The 20,313-nt window shown below is 29.0% G+C and overlaps 1 protein-coding gene across 5 annotated transcripts in view; it reads left to right on the top strand.

Annotated features, from left to right (window-relative positions):
* LOC113366302 (coiled-coil domain-containing protein AGAP005037) overlaps positions 1-20,313 on the top strand; it is a 399,838-nt gene that overhangs the window by 137,744 nt on the left and 241,781 nt on the right. For 4 of the 5 annotated variants that reach the window (XM_026607886.1, XM_026607888.1, XM_026607890.1 and 1 more), the window contains 4 exons: positions 1,883-2,016; positions 7,170-7,350; positions 11,051-11,249; positions 13,661-13,874. In XM_026607886.1, coding sequence (XP_026463671.1) covers positions 1,883-2,016; positions 7,170-7,350; positions 11,051-11,249; positions 13,661-13,874 — 728 coding nt within the window. The remainder of the gene's footprint in view (positions 1-1,882; positions 2,017-7,169; positions 7,351-11,050; positions 11,250-13,660; positions 13,875-20,313) is intronic. The other variant, XM_026607887.1, reaches the window with a different exon arrangement.

Raw genomic sequence — 20,313 nt, forward strand, 5'->3', positions numbered from 1 at the left:
ATAAGAAACATTTTGCAAAGACATTTATGATTCGCAAACACGGCGTGATTCTTGTTCAAATAAATTTTGATGCATAAATCTTCGAGAACGTCTTGCATTCGAGATTTAGACATTTTGTAAAAGTAAAGAAGACGTGGACGTGCATAAAACTTTTCTGCGAGATTCATGCAGAAAATGCAAATACTAAAATAAACGCAAATCCTAAATATCACTTTAAAAATCAGACATAAATAACGGAAAGAGTATGGGCATGTTTCCATACAGAATTGGTCCCACCCTGTTATTTAAATAATTTTGATGCCATTTTATAGGTATTTTTGAGAAAATTCGAAATACCGAATTTCAAATTCGTACCTCCTCATTTGGCCGAGATATCAGTGAAAACATGTGAAAGTGCCCCCTTTTTCACTTTTTCAAATTCAAACTCGCTTTTTGTCGGAAATATGAGAGATATCGAAAAAATGTTAACGTCATTCTATTTATACTGATCTTGTCTATGTTGCTCATAATAAATAATGTGAAAAAATTATTTGTTAGTGCGTGAAAAGGTGAAAATGATTTTTCATTTTCCATTTTCTACCCATTCCATATTAAAAAATTCATTCAAATCTAAGTGGAACTTTTGGAGAAAAGTTGGAAAAACTTGACCACTGAATCCATAAGTCATTTATTTCAGAAGACATTTTGATTAACTCCATTCTGTAGTGTATATGTTCTGGTTGGGTTGGATTTCGGGTTTCAAATTCATGAATTACGAATAAGAACACAGAACTGTAGGGTGTTGAGGGTCTCGAAAAAATTTCATCTAGTTTTATAAAAGACATCAAGGACGTGACAAACTTTGAAAAAATAACATACTAAAATTCGTGTACCCGGCAAAACGAAAAAGTTTATTGAAACTTGTTCAAGGTACGGAAATAAGAGCTAACTTAATCAAAAATAAATTTCTGGTCGGTGAAAATAGTTATTAATCTATTGACTCGAGAATTTGTCATTATTGAGTCACGTGCGAAAAAAAATCGAGACATAATTTTACCAGATAGTTGATACAATATAATTTAAGACATTTAAGAAAAAAGCGCCATTGTAGCTAAGCCGAATGCTTCACTAAGATTTTTTATCTATTTTTTATTTATTTAGAACAATAAATCAATAACAGAAAAGTAACCATCACAGGGTGTCCAGAAAATTGGCTTAAAATGCGCTGAAAATAGAATAGAAAGGTCCAAACTCAACGACATACAATTTAAGTGTGACTACAATGAAGATCCGAATTTTAAAAAAAAGTATAAATTTTAAATAAAGTTGAAAACTTGATTAACTCCACAAGTCATATCAAAACTTTAACTTTAATGATAATTATTTTCTCACTATCAATAGTTATAAATCTTATATACCGTTACAAGTAAGCTATATATGTATTTATACGTTCTAAAATATATTTTTCAATTTATATTATAACAGGAATTTTTAAAAGCAATATACATTACTTCATCGCTTTTCTCCACTTTCTGACCTTCGGAGTTAGTCACTGTGTGCACTGAACGGCTCATATTTCAATGTATGAAAAATTTAAGATTTCAATATTTTTCATATATTTACGTCGGCAATAAAAAGTATTTTAATTTTAATTCATTACCTTTTTTGATTTCTTGCAATGTTATTATATTTTTTATAGTTATCATTAAATAAAAATCGATAAAAGTATATGTCAGAAACACGCCCAGACCCTTTATATTTATGTTTACTGAAGTGTTTTTTTGTCTTTGTGAACTTTATTAAAATATTTCAATTATTTTACTTTTGTGTGTAAGACTTGTAATGAAGATTTATTATAAATATGATAAAATTATTAATCTGTATATTTTTTTCTGTTTTTCAGAAGTGGAGGTATCCCGCGGCGGCCGAGGCTCCCGCCAAAGTTCCCGCTCCCGGGAGGACCCCCGGAGGCACACCCTTGGAGGCGACATGCTCTACCAGCAACAGATGCTACCTCAGAGGGCACTCGATCTGGAGGTAAAAATTTTAATCACTATATTATATTTATAATATTATAATACACACCGATATCAATTACTGACGATTGACATCAGCGAATCCATCATCCCCATTTCAATAATTAATGATTGACATGAAACGACAATTTTATTGAAAATAGTAGATAATGGTACAATTATTAATAACACTGAACTAATGTAAATACATTTCACCGAATATAAATTTTACACTTCTCTTCATCTAAATGTAAGTAATAAATTTTCTCACGTGCACAATAATGAAAACGGTGGAGACGCCGTGTCATATTTTTTAATCCGCCGTAATTGAAACTTTTACGTGAGGATTTACAGAAATGTTTTATTCTTTCATTTTTCATAGAAAAATGACAACGCAATATATATATGCACGAAATACAAATTTAACTATATCATTAATAAACATAATTAGAAATATTTAAATATTTGCAAGAATACACTATGAAAAAAATATAATAGAAAATATTTATGGTAAATTAAAAAAATAAATGGTGCATTTGCTAAATTTTGATAAGTTTTTTGATAAATGTGCATTTTCTATTGATAATAATATTAATATTCATATTTAATAGAAAAAATGGTTTGATTAACGTCTAAAGTTTTCAAAAAATGTATTACAATTTTATATTAACTTCCTTCAAAAATAATAAATTAACATAATCCATAGGTGAGCTTAGGAAAAAATTGTTTGGAACTACGATTCGAAATTAATCATTCATACAGTGAAAGTTTTTTTCTAGAAGTACTTGAACGATTTATTTACTAAAAATTCCTGCATAAGTTATCATTTGTGAGCAAACCAAAAAAACTCAGATGACAAATTTTACTTTCAATGCAAACGTTGAATTTAATATTTATTGTCGTTTGTATATCGCAATTCGTGACCCAATTCAGATATTGTTTGTTAAAATCATTGGAGAATGATTTGGAATGGTTTATTTAAAGAAAAGAAGAATATTTTTCACTAAATTTTTTTCAGAAAAAATTTGATAGTTAATACTGCAAAACTCAATTGGATCATAACCATTTTCTCATTATAAATGTTTTTCAACAGAATTCGATATATCATTGATTTTTAATTATAATAATAATCATTATTATTATCATTATATATACTAGAACTAATTATAGTTAGTTCTAAATGTGAAACAAAAGTGTTAGATGTGGTCAACTCTTAATATATATACACTTTTTTAAAAAAATAAATAATTTCAGGTAAATCCTAATCGAACATCATTTACACTGAAAGCAAAGTACATTTTTTTTTATTAATAAAATGACTTACAAATCAGAGGCTTGTAATAAGAGGGAGAAAATTTAGGGCTGTAATTACAGTTTTTTAAATAATAAAATGAAAGAAATTGGTCGAAAAATTATAAAAAAATAGAAGTTTTAACTTGTAGAATGGAAAATTTTAATTAATATTTTTGGATCATTATTGAATATATTTTACTATAAAACAAGTTTCATAAATATTTGTATTTTATTCTTAAAGAAAACCTGCAAATTCTCAATCTATATCAATAATGGAAAGTGCACTTTAGTTTATAGATTATAACAAATTTTGATTTTAAAATTTTCCTTTTATAAAAAATAAAATCAATCAATTTGCATGTAATATTTGTCTAGTATTAATATATGTTTTATCTAATTAATCAATTAATCTAATAACTCAATTACTAAATTTATAACTTAGTAAAATTTCAATTTTTGGTTAAAAAAAAATCCGCTAAATGAACAAAAATTTTAAAATCGAGAATTGTATTAAATTAAATAATCATGCATAAGTTAGTAAAAATACGTTTATTTGCTGAAATATGACATTTACCAGAAACAAAATTATCAAACTATAAGGCTGCGTACAAAATCAAAGCTAAATTAACTTTTCATAATTTTGTTCAAAAACTCATCATGTTTAAATAATTTGCTCATTTTTCGCACTCCAACGTAATTAAACGCAACACTCACAAAACTTTTATTATATAATTGAATAGAAAACATGAACTGAACTCGTTAATTATAGAAGTTGCGAAATTAACAGAGTTTTATGACAAACAAGCAAATTGTAATTGAAATATTAAAGTTTGTTGTGAAATTCATTAACGGGCTATTTATGGCTTTGAATAATGGAAAAGCTACGATGCAAATTAATAAAAGCCATGATAATTTTCAATAAAATCGAATTGCATAAACCCAATTATATATAAGTTTTATCCTAGTCTATTATACAGTAATTAATTCTATTTCTATCTATTTCGAATTCATCTCTGTACAATATTTATATTTTCTCATATTTTATATATACTCAGTGTCGTATATCTACTCTAGTTAGTATAGAGAGATTTGTCATCATGCAAATGACGTGTTCTGTTGTGTTTAATAAGAATTAATTGCACTATATTTATCAAAGATGACTTTTGTCGATTAATTTCATTAATTTAATAAATATGTTTTTTTAAAATGCTTTCTCACGATGTCAAGATGGGGACTAGAAATCAGAGATCGAGGAAGGTAAGATAAGATATCAGGAATATGGAAAATTTTTGGATGTATTTTATTATTTATCAACATTATTTATTAAGATATATATATATATATATATATATATTAACAATTTGCAAGTCAATATTTGTTATAAGTTTTGTTTTATATGCGTCATTATCAATCAAAACATACAAAAAAAATCCAAGCACGAAGTTGAAATATTTTTGAACAAAATTTTATTTTTAAGAATTTTTAGAAAGTCATTGTAACCTACATAAAGAAATTTTTAATAATTTTTTTATATTAGTTTATTTTGTAACAAAAATATAGTTATATTTCAACAAATTTTCTTACTTAGCTTTTATAAAATATTCATTTTGATGGTCGAATCACAATTTTTCATTTGATAATTCTCGTTATGGTTTTAGTGTTTTAATATTAACAAAAATATTAATTTGTTTTAAACAATTTTATGTTTTGTTCTTCCTGGCCTGAATTATTAATGTTGAATAATTCTTTAATTTTCGATAAATTACATGCTAAATAAATCTTTATAGTTTTTATAAACGAATAATGTGAAGAAAAAAAATGTTTACACTTTTGTGACTCATTATTTTATGATTTTTTTAAACTATTTTTATCTAGTAATAGTAAGAAAAACTTTAGGATATGAGAAAAACATATATTCAATTAATTAAATTCTTAGAGGTTCTTTAAATTGAAGGCTATATTTCTTTTATTTTGTAATATAAAAAGATATCAATTTAAGTATCTATGTGATATATTTCAAAAATCAAAAACAATTATTCATAAAAAATACGTACTTACCACGAAACTTATCTATAAATTTAAAATAAAACTTAAAACTCAATACTCTCAAAGAAACGGATTTTAACAAAACTTTCATAATATTATTAAATGTTATTATAAAACTAGCTACAATTATGTAATATTTGTTGATATGTTCTAAATTATTGCCATACTGTTTGTAAAAAAATTAAAAGAAAAATGTTGTGATTTCATAAATAATATATTAATTATAAATTTAAAATATCAAGGCTGTAAAATTTATTTTGTATAAAAAAGATATTTATTTAAAATTAAAATTTAAAAATTCTTGCATTTTATAGTAAATATCTTCAAACACAATTAATCATAGTGATTGTAAAAACTTTTGTATCTGAATTAAAAGTATTTTAATTTTATAATTAACCTAATAATTATTATTATAAAATACTAAGAGATTGGAATTTATGTTGTAAATGATTTCATATGTCTTTAATTCTTAACCCTTGAAATCAGTTTGAAATATCTTTTAAACCACCATTATTAGTAGGGCCATTTAATAGCTATTGAGAAAAATTTAACAATATACTCTACATTTCTTAAAGATAATAAACAAATTTCATAGAATGCAAAAATTGATCACTAAAATTTTTAAGAATAATTATACTTAAATTAAGGGTACTATTTTATTGCCATTAGGGTAATTAAACACTCAGCTTAAAATTGGGTATAGGAGCATAAAAAATTTAATTATTAAATTAGCTTAAAGATCTTATAAATAACATTTGTACAGCAAATTTTAAATAATTATCATGTCCACGAGAAAAATTTATAAAAATTTAAAACTGAAATGTAAATTTTGTAGATTTAAAAAACTTACTATGAAATTCTTAATAAAAGAAATTAAGTAATCTTTAATAATGATTTCAATAAATTAAAGTTGCTGACCTAATAAATGTGTATTAAAATTAAATATAAAAATATTTTAATCAGTTAATTATGAATTTTATTTAATCAGTTAATGTTAAATTAATACCGTATATGTAATAAATGTGCAACAAATTGAATTCATATTTAAACAAATTCCAGCAAAATTTATCGTAATTTTTATCATTTTGATGCATTTATAATTACAAGACTAGGGATTATATATATATATGTCGAAAAGCATGAATATGTAACTAATTGAATAGTATATTTAGAAATTTTTAACAATTTTGTATTTTATTATAGATTAGTTAATTTTCCACCAAAATGCATTATTTATATTTCATTAAATTTCATTATATATTTTCATACAGAATTGATTATTTTTATAATTATAAGTGTAGAAAATATAGACATGTAGGAATTATATTTCTCTAACGATAGATTTCCTTTCATTTCTAAACAACTATTAGTGTTTTTTCAACAAATTTTAGTATTAATTTTACAACTAATTTCATTATTTATTTTCCAACAAAATTTTCTATTTTCATCATTTTTAGGAATTTATTATTATATGACTCGAAATTGTAAACATCTAGAAAATATTCATTTATTTATTCAACGCCCAAGGCAATAATACAATATAATTACATTTTAAAGTGTACAAATTATAAACTGTAGATAATATGTGAGAAAATTAGAGTATTAAGAGTTCATAGATAGAGAGCTTTGTATACATACATAACACTTTATATAAACTACAAATATATAACACTAAATAAAAACTAATAATGTGTAGGTTACAAATATTTAATCGATTTGTATATTTAAACATCTCCAACATTTTTTTTCAATGTTAATTAGTTTATTTCTCAACTAAACTCATATTTATTTGTATGCTTTTTTATTCTATTTTAAATATTTTTTATAATTTTGCAGGCACCCCCAACCCGCGGCTACGCCCCTTTGGGTCTCGGAGCTGCCGGTCCGTTGTTCGACGACGACCCCGGAATAATGTCGGAGGTCGAGACCGCCTCCACTGGATTCCGAAGAGGCGGCAAACAGAGGAGCTCATTGCCCGTCGTACGAACGCCTTCCAAGACGCTCGAGAGACCTCTAGGTCAGTAATGGAATTTGATAATTGATCTAGAAAATTATAGAATCAGAAGAATAGAAATCAAATTATATTACCACGACGAATATATTCGTCAATCACAGAGTATGTTGCCTTGCTAAGATATCGGAAGAAAAATATTACAAAGTTTAAAAAATTCTTCTTTGTTAACATAAGCATATGTTGCATACGTATTGAATTAAAAACTGATTAAATTGAATGAAATATTATACTTGTCATTGTATGAAAGTAATGGCATCTGATAATTGATCTAGTAAATTATAGAATTAGATGACGAATAGAATCGATATTGTAACATATTTTGTAGTTTTTTACTTTAACACGAAACATGAAAACGATGCATGTTTTGTATTACTAGAAAATGGTAGAAATTGGTTGAAGTCAGTATTAATACATTAATGTTAACTATAAATTTTGATAAATAATCAATTTTTTTATTAACTTCCCGAAGGAGAAGTTTATGTTTTCATCAAAAAATCCGAATCGCTAATTTTATGTTTTCTCGACGTTTCAAACCATTCTGAATCGAATGAGACCAAATTTGAAAAAAGTATGTGTGTGTGTGTGTGAACAGATTTTTTGCCGTAAATCGACCTTTTCTCGAAAACGGCTGGGCTGATTTCAAAAATTTAAATGCCATTCGATGTATCTCGACGAGGACTAATTGTGGGACGATCGGCCGAGACGTTTCTTTATGAACAGCAGAAAAGTGAAAAAAAATTTGTCTACGTTGTAGGCCGCAATTCTGAACCGATTATGAAAATTCAAAAACCGTGCGAAAGGTATTGATTGGGAATCGTGCTGATTAGTTTTTGGTAAAGATCAGCCGGGCCGCTTTCTTGTAATAAAGTGTTAAAACTTTTTTTTTCGACGGTAGATACTATAGTCTTCTAGATCATACTAAAATATTACGGCCCTACGACAACTGGTTTAGCTTTAAAAATTCGTCAAAAAACGCCTGAACCGATTTCAGAAATTTAAAAGCTATTTGATGTATTTCGACGAGGACTATCTTTTGTCAGTTTTGTGAGACGATCTGCCAAGCCGTTTATTTGTGATTTTAAAAAAAGTGTTAAACTTTTCGTCCACATTTAAGCTCATCCTACCGAACCGATTTTAAAAAATCAAAAACTGTTCGAAAGATATAGTTGGGAATATTTGAGAATGGTACTGATTAGTTTTAAATGAAAATCTACCGAGCCGTTTTCTTGTAATTGACTATTGAAAGAAAAAATTAAGCCGATTTTTATAGAATTTTTTTAGCGATATATATCATGGTCTTATAGAACTTACTGAAATATTACGGCCTTACGACAAGTAGTTTAATTTTAAAAATTCATCAAAGTTTGAGAAAATGAGTAGTTTTTTTGACGTTAGCTAAAATTAAAATTAGACGATTTACTTGATATAACAATAAAGTACTTGGGGTTAATAAACATAGTAAACCATTAAAATCCTACGGAAACTGGTTCAAATATAAAATAATTGTTGATTTTTGAAAAGTTGCTTTTTGAAAATACTCCGAGTTAACGTGTTCGTTCGTTTTCAATTATGTGTAATAAATCCACTCATAAATTAATTTTTTTTATTGATTAAGTCGCTTATTTACACATATCGGGAAGTTCATGTAACTTGCCTCAAGGCTAAATACCAATACCAACTAGGTTTATTATAGTTCCAACTATCTCCTCTCGGTTTAAGCAAAATACCTCCTCTCAGACTAGACCACTTTTATATATTGCTTATCATTTATTTACTTGTGCAAAGCGAAGCAAGAAAACTAAACGTTTTCTTTTATCCATAAATTTTCCTAGAGAAACGTATATCTTCGCGCACTTCTTTTGAAACACATCGGAAATTACAAGGAAGAGTGCCTCATGAAATTTGAATATGTTGTAATTTATTTGAAAATTGTCAGGTTATTTTACAGAAAGTTAACCAGTCATAGTTGAATCACAAAGATTGAAGATTATTATTATAACTTGGTATATAAACGGATAATAATTCTGTATTAGCTCTTGTAGAATAGTATATAGTGTAGAATAAAATAAAATCGTAATGCAAATTTATTTTTTGCTGATAACAAGGTTTACTTGGATACGTTCATTCAAATAATTTAAATTATTAAATAATTGAATTTATATATAACTGAACTAGTGCTGCACGGTATCCTGCTTTAAAGCAAATTGCTAGAACTTCCCGTACCGTAATTAAAAATCTTGGTACGGAACGCAAAAAAAATTACGCAAAATGTGTACACATTATTAATGACAAATGCCAAATGACATTTATTTTTAACTTATTTTTAACTTATTTTTATTGACAGTCCATAACCGCTGGACCTGCCTTCCCAAAAATTTAATCAGTTCTTTATCTTGTCAATACAAGTAAAATGTTTTTTGAATTATTAAAATAGGACGTTCCGTTCTCTTAAAAACTGAGATACCGTTTTTGGCACCTTTTGCCCTATATCTTCGAAACGGCTAGACCTGCCTTAGCCAGAAACTAATCAGCACCTCTCCTTATCAATACGAATTGAACGTTTCCGAAATCGTCGACGAAAATTTGTATTTGTACACGCACACACACATACACACACATACATTTTTTCTGAGGTATGCCAAAATATTCAGTAACCTTTGAAACGTAAAAATATATAAAAAAATTATTTTCGATTTTTTGCGATTACTACAACTTATCTTACGGGAAGTTTACTAGTAGTGCACGGCATCGTGTCTCAAAGCAAATTGTTAGAACTTCCCGTAGCAAAAATTAAAGTTTAAATAGAAATATAGATTTTTGAGAAATTTGAAATTTAAAGAAAAAAATAGTTTTACAAAAAATCATATTTTGTTATATCTCGATTGCGCTGTATCGCGGTCTAACGAATAGACATTGGCACGGAACCCATAGAAATGTAAATTAAATTTGTTCTTATTATTAAAATCTCTTGATTTGCATGTCTCTTGATATTGATGTACTTGTCTAGTGATCGTTTGCCAAATGTATTTTTTTACATTTTGTACTCGATCTCCAAAACCGCTAGACCTGCCTTTCTTAAAATTCAACCAATTTTACATTTTGTCATTACAAGTAAGATAATTTTTGAATTATTGAAATCGGACCCTTCGTTCTATCAAAAACTGAATTTCTATTGTCTTCCTTTGCAAAAAAACTAATTAGTTCGTGTTTTTGTCGATAGAAATTGAATGTTTTTTTAATCATTCAAATCGGTTGATCCGTGTTCTTCAAATCGTCGACGAAAATGTATCCGCACATACATACATTAATTATTTATAAGGTATGCCATAATGTTCAGAAATCCTTGAATCGTAAATATATGCAAAAAATTTCTGTTACGATTTTTTGGCGATTATGCGTTAACAATTTTTTTGGAACATCAGTCGAGACATTTCTTTCTTATTAGCAGAAAATGAGCAAACTATTTGAAACGCAATGCGATTATAACGTAGAAATATATACTTAATTTTCAGAAATTTGCATTCTATCTAATAAGGAAGTCTTGCACTGCAATTATAGTTATCTAGATCAAACAGTACTGTTAACTTATCGCCTAGTAATGTTCATAAAACACTACAGATAAACCCACAACTATCACCATTGTCTACTATAAATTTCCTGTTCAGATATCAAATAATCACACATATATGTCCTTTCTTTCTAGGTCTGGTCTTTCTGCAGTATCGCAACGAGACAAAGCGCGCCCTGTTGCCGAACGAGATAACCTCGATCGACACGGTGAGGGCGCTCTTCGTGCGATCCTTCCCGAGGCAACTAACCATGGCTTATCTCGAAGGACCCCACGTTAAGATTTATATACACGACAGCAGCAAGGACATGTTCTACGAACTCGAGGATCTCAGGTGATAAAAGATACTTGGGAGAAAGAGTTATATTTATTGAGAATTTAGTAGTGCATTGCATCGTGCCTTAAGGGGGTATTCTAGTGTAGAAATTCAAAAAAATCGATTTTTTTTTTATTTCATATTTTCAAAGTTTAGCTATCTAAGAATATGGGTACAAGAAGGTTTTTGAAACATTTGAAAATTATTTTCGGAGATATAGGCTTTTACTGACTCGGTCTCCAAACTGGTTTGGCTTCACACAAAACTTTAAATGCGTTTTTCTCAGAACAGACTTTTTCAGTACTGTTGACACAATTTCTCGAGTTTTAATCGACCGATTCACTTGAAATGTTTAGAGAGTCTTGTTTATAGACTTATCTATAGCCTGAACTAGGATTATCCCCAAATTCAAATTTTTAGTATTAACTTCCCGAAGAAGTTTATGTTTTCATCAAAAAATTTGATTCGCTAATTTTATGTTTTCTCAACGTTTCAAGCCATTCTGAATCGAAAGAGACCGAAATTGGAAAAAGTATGTGTGTATGTGTGTGTGTATTTGAACAGATTTTTTGCCGTAAATCGACGTTTTCTCGAAAACGGCTGGGCCGATTTCAAACATTTAAAAGCCATTCGATGTATCTCGACGAGGACTATCGTTTGTCAGTTTGTGGAACGATGGGCCGAGACGTTTCTTTATAATTAGCAGAAAAGTGAAAAATTTTTCGTGCACGTTTTAGCCCGCAATTCTGAACCGATTATGAAAATTCAAAAACCGTTCGAAAGGTATTGATTGGGAATCGTGCTGATTAGTTTTCGGTTAAGATCGGCCGGGCCGTTTTCTTGTAATAAAGTGTTAAAGAAATTTTTTTCGACGATTTTTTTCGACGATTTTTATTATTATTATTTTGACGATAGATACTATAGTCTTCTAGATCATACTAAAATATTACGGTCCTACGACAATTAGTTTAACTTTGAAAATTCGTCAAAGTTTGCAAAAATTGGTATCGTTTTTTTTGGCATTTGTCAAAATTAGACATTTCATCGACGTTTTCTCAAAAACGCCTGAACCGATTTCAGAAATTTAAAAGCCATTTCGATGAGGACTATCGTTTGTCAGTTTTGTGCGACGATCTGCCAAGCCGTTTCTTTGTAATTTGAAAAAAAGTGTTAAACTTTTCGTCCATATTTAAGCTCATTCTACCGACCCGATTTTAAAAAATCAAAAACTGTTCGAAAGATATTAGTTGGGAATGATACTGATTAGTTTCAGGTGAAAATCTACCGAGCCGTTTTCTTATAATTAACTGTTGAAAAAAAATTAAGCCGATTTTTATGGAACTTTTTCATATACTTTTACGAATATACGTATATACTATTTTATATACTTTTTACGTATATACGTATATACTATCTTATATACTTTTACGTATATACTATAGTTAATTACCGAGCCGTTTTCTTGTAATTAACTGTTGAAAAAAAATTAAGCCGATTTTTATGAAACTTTTTTTTGGCGATATACATCATGGTCTTATAGAACTTAATAAAATATTACGGCCTTACGACATGTAGTTTAATTTTAAAAATTCATCAAAGTTTGAGAAAAAGAGAAGTTTTTTTGACATTTGTTAAAATTAAAATTAGATGATTTACTTGGTATAATGGTAGAGTACCTGGTCTTATTAAATATACTTAACCATTAAAGTCCTACGGATACTGGTATAATTATAAAAATTGTTGATTTTTGAAAATTTGCTTTAAGAAAATACTCCGAGTCAAAGTGTTTGTTCGTTTTCAATTATGTGTAATAAATCCACACGGAATACTTTTCACCACTCATAAATTAACTTATTTTTTATTGATTAAGTCGATTATTTACATATATCGGGAAGTTCATGTAACTTGCCTCAAGGCTAAATACCAAACCAACTAGTTTTTAAAAAATTCGAGAAACTCAAAAAAAAAAAACAGTAAAAAAACACTTTTTTCAAACAGTCGCCAATTTGTAAAAAAAAATTTTTACTCATTGCTAGTTCAGGCGATTGCGACATCATTGTAGATTAATAATCTTTTTATTTTTTGCATTTTCGATGTCTAGGAGGGCTGAAATCATGTCAAGACTGAGGTGCCAATTTTTTGAGACCACCCACTTCATCAGCTGCCAGTTTTTACAATTTTCAACTTCTTTATTTTTTTATTTTTGTTTTGTATTTTAATAATATTAATAAACAAGTGGTAAAAAATGGATAGTAAAAACATTCATTGCTTTCTTTTACGACACTTTAAAAATGACCTAAAATTCATCGCTCTACACTAGAATACCCCCTTAAGTTATTCTGTTAAACTTTTTTAAATGTTTTCTGGTAAAAGTGCTTAATCTTAAGAGCGTTATTAAAAATTGAATATAATTATTTTTTCCTCCTCAGATCCCATTTGCGCGACATCCGCGACCGTTCCGTCCTCCGCCTGTTCGAATCGGCGGAGGTGTCGGGCGCCTGCCCGGGCGTCGGCGTCGGCGGGATGCCCGTCGGGCCGCCCGGTTCGATGCCGGTGGCCGCCTGGGGCGACGCCGACCAGAGCTACTTCAGCGAACCGGAGTTCGACTCGGAGTACAGGCACCAGCACGTCCATAAGAGCAAGGTAAGATAGTTTATTATGGAATATAAATGTTGATTAATAAAAAACTATTAAGAATATATTTCATTAGAAACTATCGTTTGATTAAAGATAACCAAGAAAAACGTGTGCTTGCATTCAGGGGCACAACTAGTTCAAAAAAACGAATTTTTAATTTTTCCATATTTCTATGTCATACCTTCAAAAATAACATACCAAAATTTTAAATCGATATCTTAAATAGTTTTTGAGTTACAGCCATTTAAAGAGTATATATATACACGTATATATATATATAGTTTATAGTATAACGATCATTTAATCTTTAAACGAGTTTTTCTCGAAACAGCATTTTCCGAATTTGCTGCAGCGATTACTCAAAAACAAATAATCCGATTACTATCGATTTTTTTGCATGTTCTATTCACAGTTATCCGTAAAATGAACTATCGATTTTTTGATCGGATCAAAAAGCGAATTTTGGCAGTCCAAAAACGATCAAAATTTTGGGTAAAATTAGACTTTTTTAAAAAAACGCCGAAATTTTGTCATTTTTTTTTCTTTATCGTAGTTTATTTTACCGACAATATTATCTAGTTTAACGAAATTTTTTTTCCAAATTTTATCCACGTAGAAGGCCGGATTCACTGCAGCAGTGAAGGGCCTTTTTCTTGTCGCGCCGTTGGAGATCGACGATAACTTAAAAAATATTTAATTTTTTTTTTCAAAAATTTTACTATGTATCTTTAAAATATGTATAAATATATTCCTAAAATTTTGAAATAATTAATAAAGTAGTTTTTTTAATATAAATTTCCAAAAATCAACTTTTTTTAGGCGGTTACACTAGTTGTGCCCATTAAATTCTATTATGTCAAGCGAACTCAATTACTTCATACGGACTTCTTCTACTTATCGAATGGTGTTTATGAATTATTTACCCATATCTGATCTAAAAAATGTTGTGTACCCCTGTTTTCTAATGGTTGACACAAATTGCCAGAGATATAAATATAAAAGTTATATAGAAAGCTTTTATTGTGCAGATTGCTCGCCTGCAGCAGATTTTTAAAGTCGATATCAGCAGATTTTTTATTATTCCCAAGTTACATTATGTCTTATAAAGTCATTATTGGAGATCACTATTTTTATAGTTATATAAAGTTGAAGAAATTTGCTTTAGAAATCATAAAATTGTACGATAGATTGATCTAAAATTATAGAGCTTGGTATTTTCATAGTAAATATGCCATTTGATAAATATAGCATGTATTATAAATGACTTTTTTGAATATTCACACTCTCCTAAGTATGGTGGGTAAAAAACCTTTTTCTATACAAAGTGATTTTTGGACATTTTTTTACATTTTATGGAGTACTTTGGAAATTTGGCCTCGGCCACTTTGTTTTATAAATATCAGTATAAAACTAGGTAAAATTTACTGAAATCCAGTAAAAACTGTTATTCACATTTGCATACTAAAATTTCTAGTAATTCATAGTTGAAATGCGGACTTTAGTATTTTGTTAATTTGCTATAGATCATTTCATTTCTTACTTTTCGTCGAATAACTATTAGTTTTTGTAAAGAACTTTATAAATTGTTTACATCACTACTAAATAGATAAAGTTTACTAAAATTAATAAAAACTATCATTCACATTTGTATATTAAAATTTTGGATAATTCGTAGTTGAAATGCGGATTTCAGTATTTTGATAATTTGCTGTATAGGATATAGAATATAAATCATATTTTACTCTTCTTCAAATAACTTTTAATTTTTAGTTAGGATCTTATAATTAGTTCACATTAGTAACAACTAGATAAAATTTACTTACATTTGGTAGAATCTATTAATTACATTTGCATATTAAAATTTTACAAAATTTCTAGTTCAAATGCGGTCTTTAGTATTTTGAAAATTTGCTTTATAGAGATATAGATAATTTTTTAGTTTTCTTTAAATAACTTTTAATTTTCGTTCAGGACATTAGAATTTTTTTACTTCAGTAGATAAAACTTACTAAAATTTGGCGTAAACTATTATTGAATAATTCGTAGTTGAAATGCGGACTTTAGTATTTCGAAAATTTGCTTTATAGGAATATGGATAATTTATTAGTTTTCTCTAAATAACTTTTGATTTTCCTACAGGACATTAGAATTTGTTTACACTAGTAAAAACTACATAAAGTTTACTAAAGTATAGTAAAAACTGTCTTGGATATTAAAATCCCGTTAAATTAAAAAATGTGCATATAATTTTATTTAGTACGATGAAATATAGAAGATAAACTTGATGTAATATTATGTCCAAATGCAATATTCTAAAAGAAATATCACAATAAATTGCATAAAGCAACTCCAACTTTATCGATCAAAAGTTTCCTTCAAATATATAGATAATACTCGAACAAAAATATAAAACTAAAACTTTCCACTAATATTTATATTACAAGTATCTTTTAGTACATCAGCACTTTTGTTCAATGTAGACTTTAATTTAAGTTGGAATGTTATACTGATAGAAATAGTTCAAAGTAACTATTTTAAAGTTTAAATTTATCTAAGAAGGAGGATTCAGTTAATACTATACTAAGTTTTAAGTTAACTGTTGTATATGATAACACTATAATTAGAGAGTTTTCGAAAAACTTTGTCGATTAATCCGATCGGAATCGTGTTCGTGAGGAAATTAGATAGAAGTGTTCTGAAACTTTTGAAAAAAAAACTCTTTGTAAGAGAAAATTTTAGCTTAATTTTTTTTCTCAATTGTATTCTAAAACTTTCTAAAAATATTTACAATGGTTTAGTTGCTTCCAATATAATAAAAACAATAGATTCAAAAACTTATGTTTTATTAATTAAACATTTATACATTGATATTTATTATATACATGGCATATATGACGATTTTATACAAATATATTAAAAGTATCGCTGTACAAAAAATATTTTACAAAACGCTTAATTCTTAAATATAAAATATATGAGTAAGTGGCAGTTGAAGAAAAAAAATTAAACTTCCAAAAATATTGATAAAGGAATAATAAAATGTAAAATAATATGTGAAGAAATTCAGAAAAGTTACTGATAATAATAAATGTAATTTTCAACTGCTCACTTAAAATTTTCAATGAGTAAGAAAACGCAATTAAATTATTATTTAACGTTTCTAAAAATGATCTTATGAAATTATTAAATAACATTAGTTATATATTACACTCGCAAATCAATAAGCAAATAAGACATCACTTTATGGGGCCAAAACTTCGATAAAATAAAAATTTCTAGTAATGCTATGTTACGAGTCTATCTTTGTATGAATTGATAGTAATAAACTGCTAAAAAGCTCTGTTTTTGTTGTGCATTCAGGGGATTTACACATAAAACCTAACCTACAAAATGCACAGAAGATAAACCACAATTTTAACATAAGTGCATCTTTTATATGTGCTTTGATAACACATACGTGAATTTAGGTTTAAGGGTACTAATGATGTAGAACGCATGATTGCACACCAAATATATAGCTCTTTGACAGTTTATTACTACCAACTAATATGAATATAGAACCGTAACATAGCATTACTATAACATTTCTATTTTATCAAAGATTTGGCCCCTGTATTAAATTGTAAATATAATTTATGATGTCTATTATCCGATTGATTTGTTTTTATTATTCTACGTTATGATCAATAAAAATACTTATGGACCGATTCTGCCGCATAACAGAAAAATGTTATGGCAAGGCCATGTTATGAAAAACTTTCCATACTAAATATTGACAACAGCAATGTGGTTGCTGTGCAGTCTGGCGTCAGATTGAAAACCTAACCTAGAAACCGCACAAATGTCAAAAAAATGATGTTACATAACAGGGTCTTTCTGACACAGCTTCATAACATACTAGTGACGTAGCAGTTTATGCGTAAAACGTCTGAATGCACAGCAAATGCATGACATTTCGACAGTATTCAGTATGATTTAGTAGCATAATGTATGCAAGTTGGGGCGTAACATGGCCTTGCCATAACATTTTTCTGTCATGCGACAGAATCGGTCCCTTGATCATCCACAAGATATTTTAAAGTCACTTGTGACATTTGGCATCCAGAAATAGAATTTTTTCAGTCCTGATCTTAAACGAACGTAAACATATTTTGAAAAAACCTAAAGATATTTTGACTGCATAGTTATTGATAATCTTAAGGGGCACAACTAGTGTGAAATTTTCAAAAAATCGAATTTTCAATTTTTTCATATTTCGATAGGTTATACCTTTAGAAATAACATACTAGAATTTTAAATCGATATCTTAAATAGTTTTTGAGTTACAGCCATTTAAAGAGTGTATATATAGTATATAGTATAACGATCATTTTATCTTTAAACGCGTTTTTCTCGAAACAGAATTTTCCGAATTTGCTGCAGCGATTACTCAAAAACAAATGATCCAATCACTATCAATTTTTTTTGCATGTTTTATATATATTTTGACGTAAAATGAACTATCGATTTTTTGATCGGATCAAAAATCGAATTTTGGCAGTCCAAAAACGACCAGAATTTTGGGTAAAACTCAACTTTTTTTTAAAAAACGCCGTCATTTTGTCAATTTTTGATTTTTCTTCTTTAACGTAGTTCATTTTACAGACAATATTATCTAGTTTAACGAGAATTTTTTTTTTAAATTTCATCCACGTAGAAAGCCGGAATCACTGCAGCAGTGAAGGGCCTTTTGTTGTCGCGCCGTTGGAGATCGACAACTTAAAAAATATTTAATTTTTTTCTTCACAAATTTTACTATGTATTCTTAAAACATGTATAAATATATTACTATTATCTAGTTTAACGCGATTTTTTTTTTAAATTCCAACCGTAGAAGGCCGGAATCACTGCAGCAGTGAAGGGACTTTTTTGTCGCGCCGTTGGATACCGACGATAACTTGAAAAATATTTAATTTTATTCTTCAAAAATTTCACTATGTCTTCTTAAAACATGTGTAAACATATTCCTAAAATTTTGAAATGATTGCTAAAGTAGTTTTTTTAATATAAATTCCCTAAAATCACCTTTTTTTAGGCGGTTACACTAGTTGAGCCCCTTAAGATCTCCGTATGTGTTTATTCTAAAAATATCCGCACAATTGTCTTGCAGGTGCACGTAAAGCCCCATGCATAGTTTTTCTCACCCTCGTCCAGCCCATGACCAAAGCTTTTTCGAAAGGTTCTTCGCCGCAAGCGCTGCACAGATTGAGAACCTCTCGTACTTCAGCTTCTGCAGGTTCTCGATCATGTTCTTTAATTTCGTCCTCCGATGGTTCTTGGTTACCACCAGCTTGTTGTTGCAAATTTGTGGCAAATGTTAAACCGTATTGAGCAAGACCTACACCATTTGCATCAGTGGCGATAGAACCATCATCGACGATTTGGCCATCTGGTAATTGTACTAAGGCACGTTTAAGACGTTCACTTTCTTCGGCGATCATGGCTTCTTTTTCTTCTTCTAAATCTTCCTCAGTCAGTTCTTTTTTTGTTGTACGTTTAGATCTATGTACAACCCTTTGTTTGTTCTTGGTTTCTTTCGTACCTTTTGTAGAAGCAGTTTCATCGCGTTTGTACAAGTACCTGGTTGGTGGTGGCCCATTAATAATTTGCACGTTAGCAGGTTGTGTTAAAGTCCTGTGTACAAGTCCTCCTTGAATAGTTGGGCCTTGAGGGAACTGCAAAACCGGTTGTGCAACTTGTCCACTGAAACCGCCGTTAAATTGTACTTGAGACGGTCTCAAAACCCTCTGAGGCTGCGTTCTGACAGGTTGCTGTTGTTGTGGTTGCGGCAAAGCAGGGAAAATATTCGGTTGTCTCAAATGCGGCGCCGGCAGCAAATATTGCTGGAAGATCTGCTCCGCAGGAGGCTGTCTGGGTAATGGAAACTGTTGAGCATTTGTCTGTCCTTGTGGTACCTGTGGTTGTTGAGGTTGATACAAAGATGCAGGATCTAATAATTGTTGTAAAGCTTGAGGTTGTGGTAAAGCCTGGCTACTGCTGGTTAGTTGTTCGGATATGAGACGAGTCGGGAATTGGCCGTTGATTAGGGGTTGTTGAATTGCATGGCCGTTTGGTAGTGTTACTGAAATTGCTTGGGGTTGTTGCTGTTGGGCTCCTGCCAAATTTAGCATCAAAGGACGCATTAGTTGGCCGCTTGTGTAGATGGTGTTGTCTGGTAGGATCTGCTGTTGAGGTGCCTAGAAACAGAATCATTCTTAGAATTTTGTAATCAAGTAAATAATAAAATATTTTTCTCAATTGGCAGCGTGAGGATTATTTATCAATCATGTGATTTTTTTTTTTATTATTTGAACAGCGATCAGAACTTATGTGTTCTATGAGCTGTTGTGAATAGTATCTTACAAACTACGTTTGTCTTATTATAAATGGCAACCCAAACAGTTGT

This window comes from Ctenocephalides felis, unplaced genomic scaffold (assembly GCF_003426905.1).
Source record: "Ctenocephalides felis isolate EL2017-DRISC unplaced genomic scaffold, ASM342690v1 CF-g0.4_SCAFFOLD_01170, whole genome shotgun sequence".
In the NCBI taxonomy this organism is placed as follows: domain Eukaryota; kingdom Metazoa; phylum Arthropoda; class Insecta; order Siphonaptera; family Pulicidae; genus Ctenocephalides; species Ctenocephalides felis.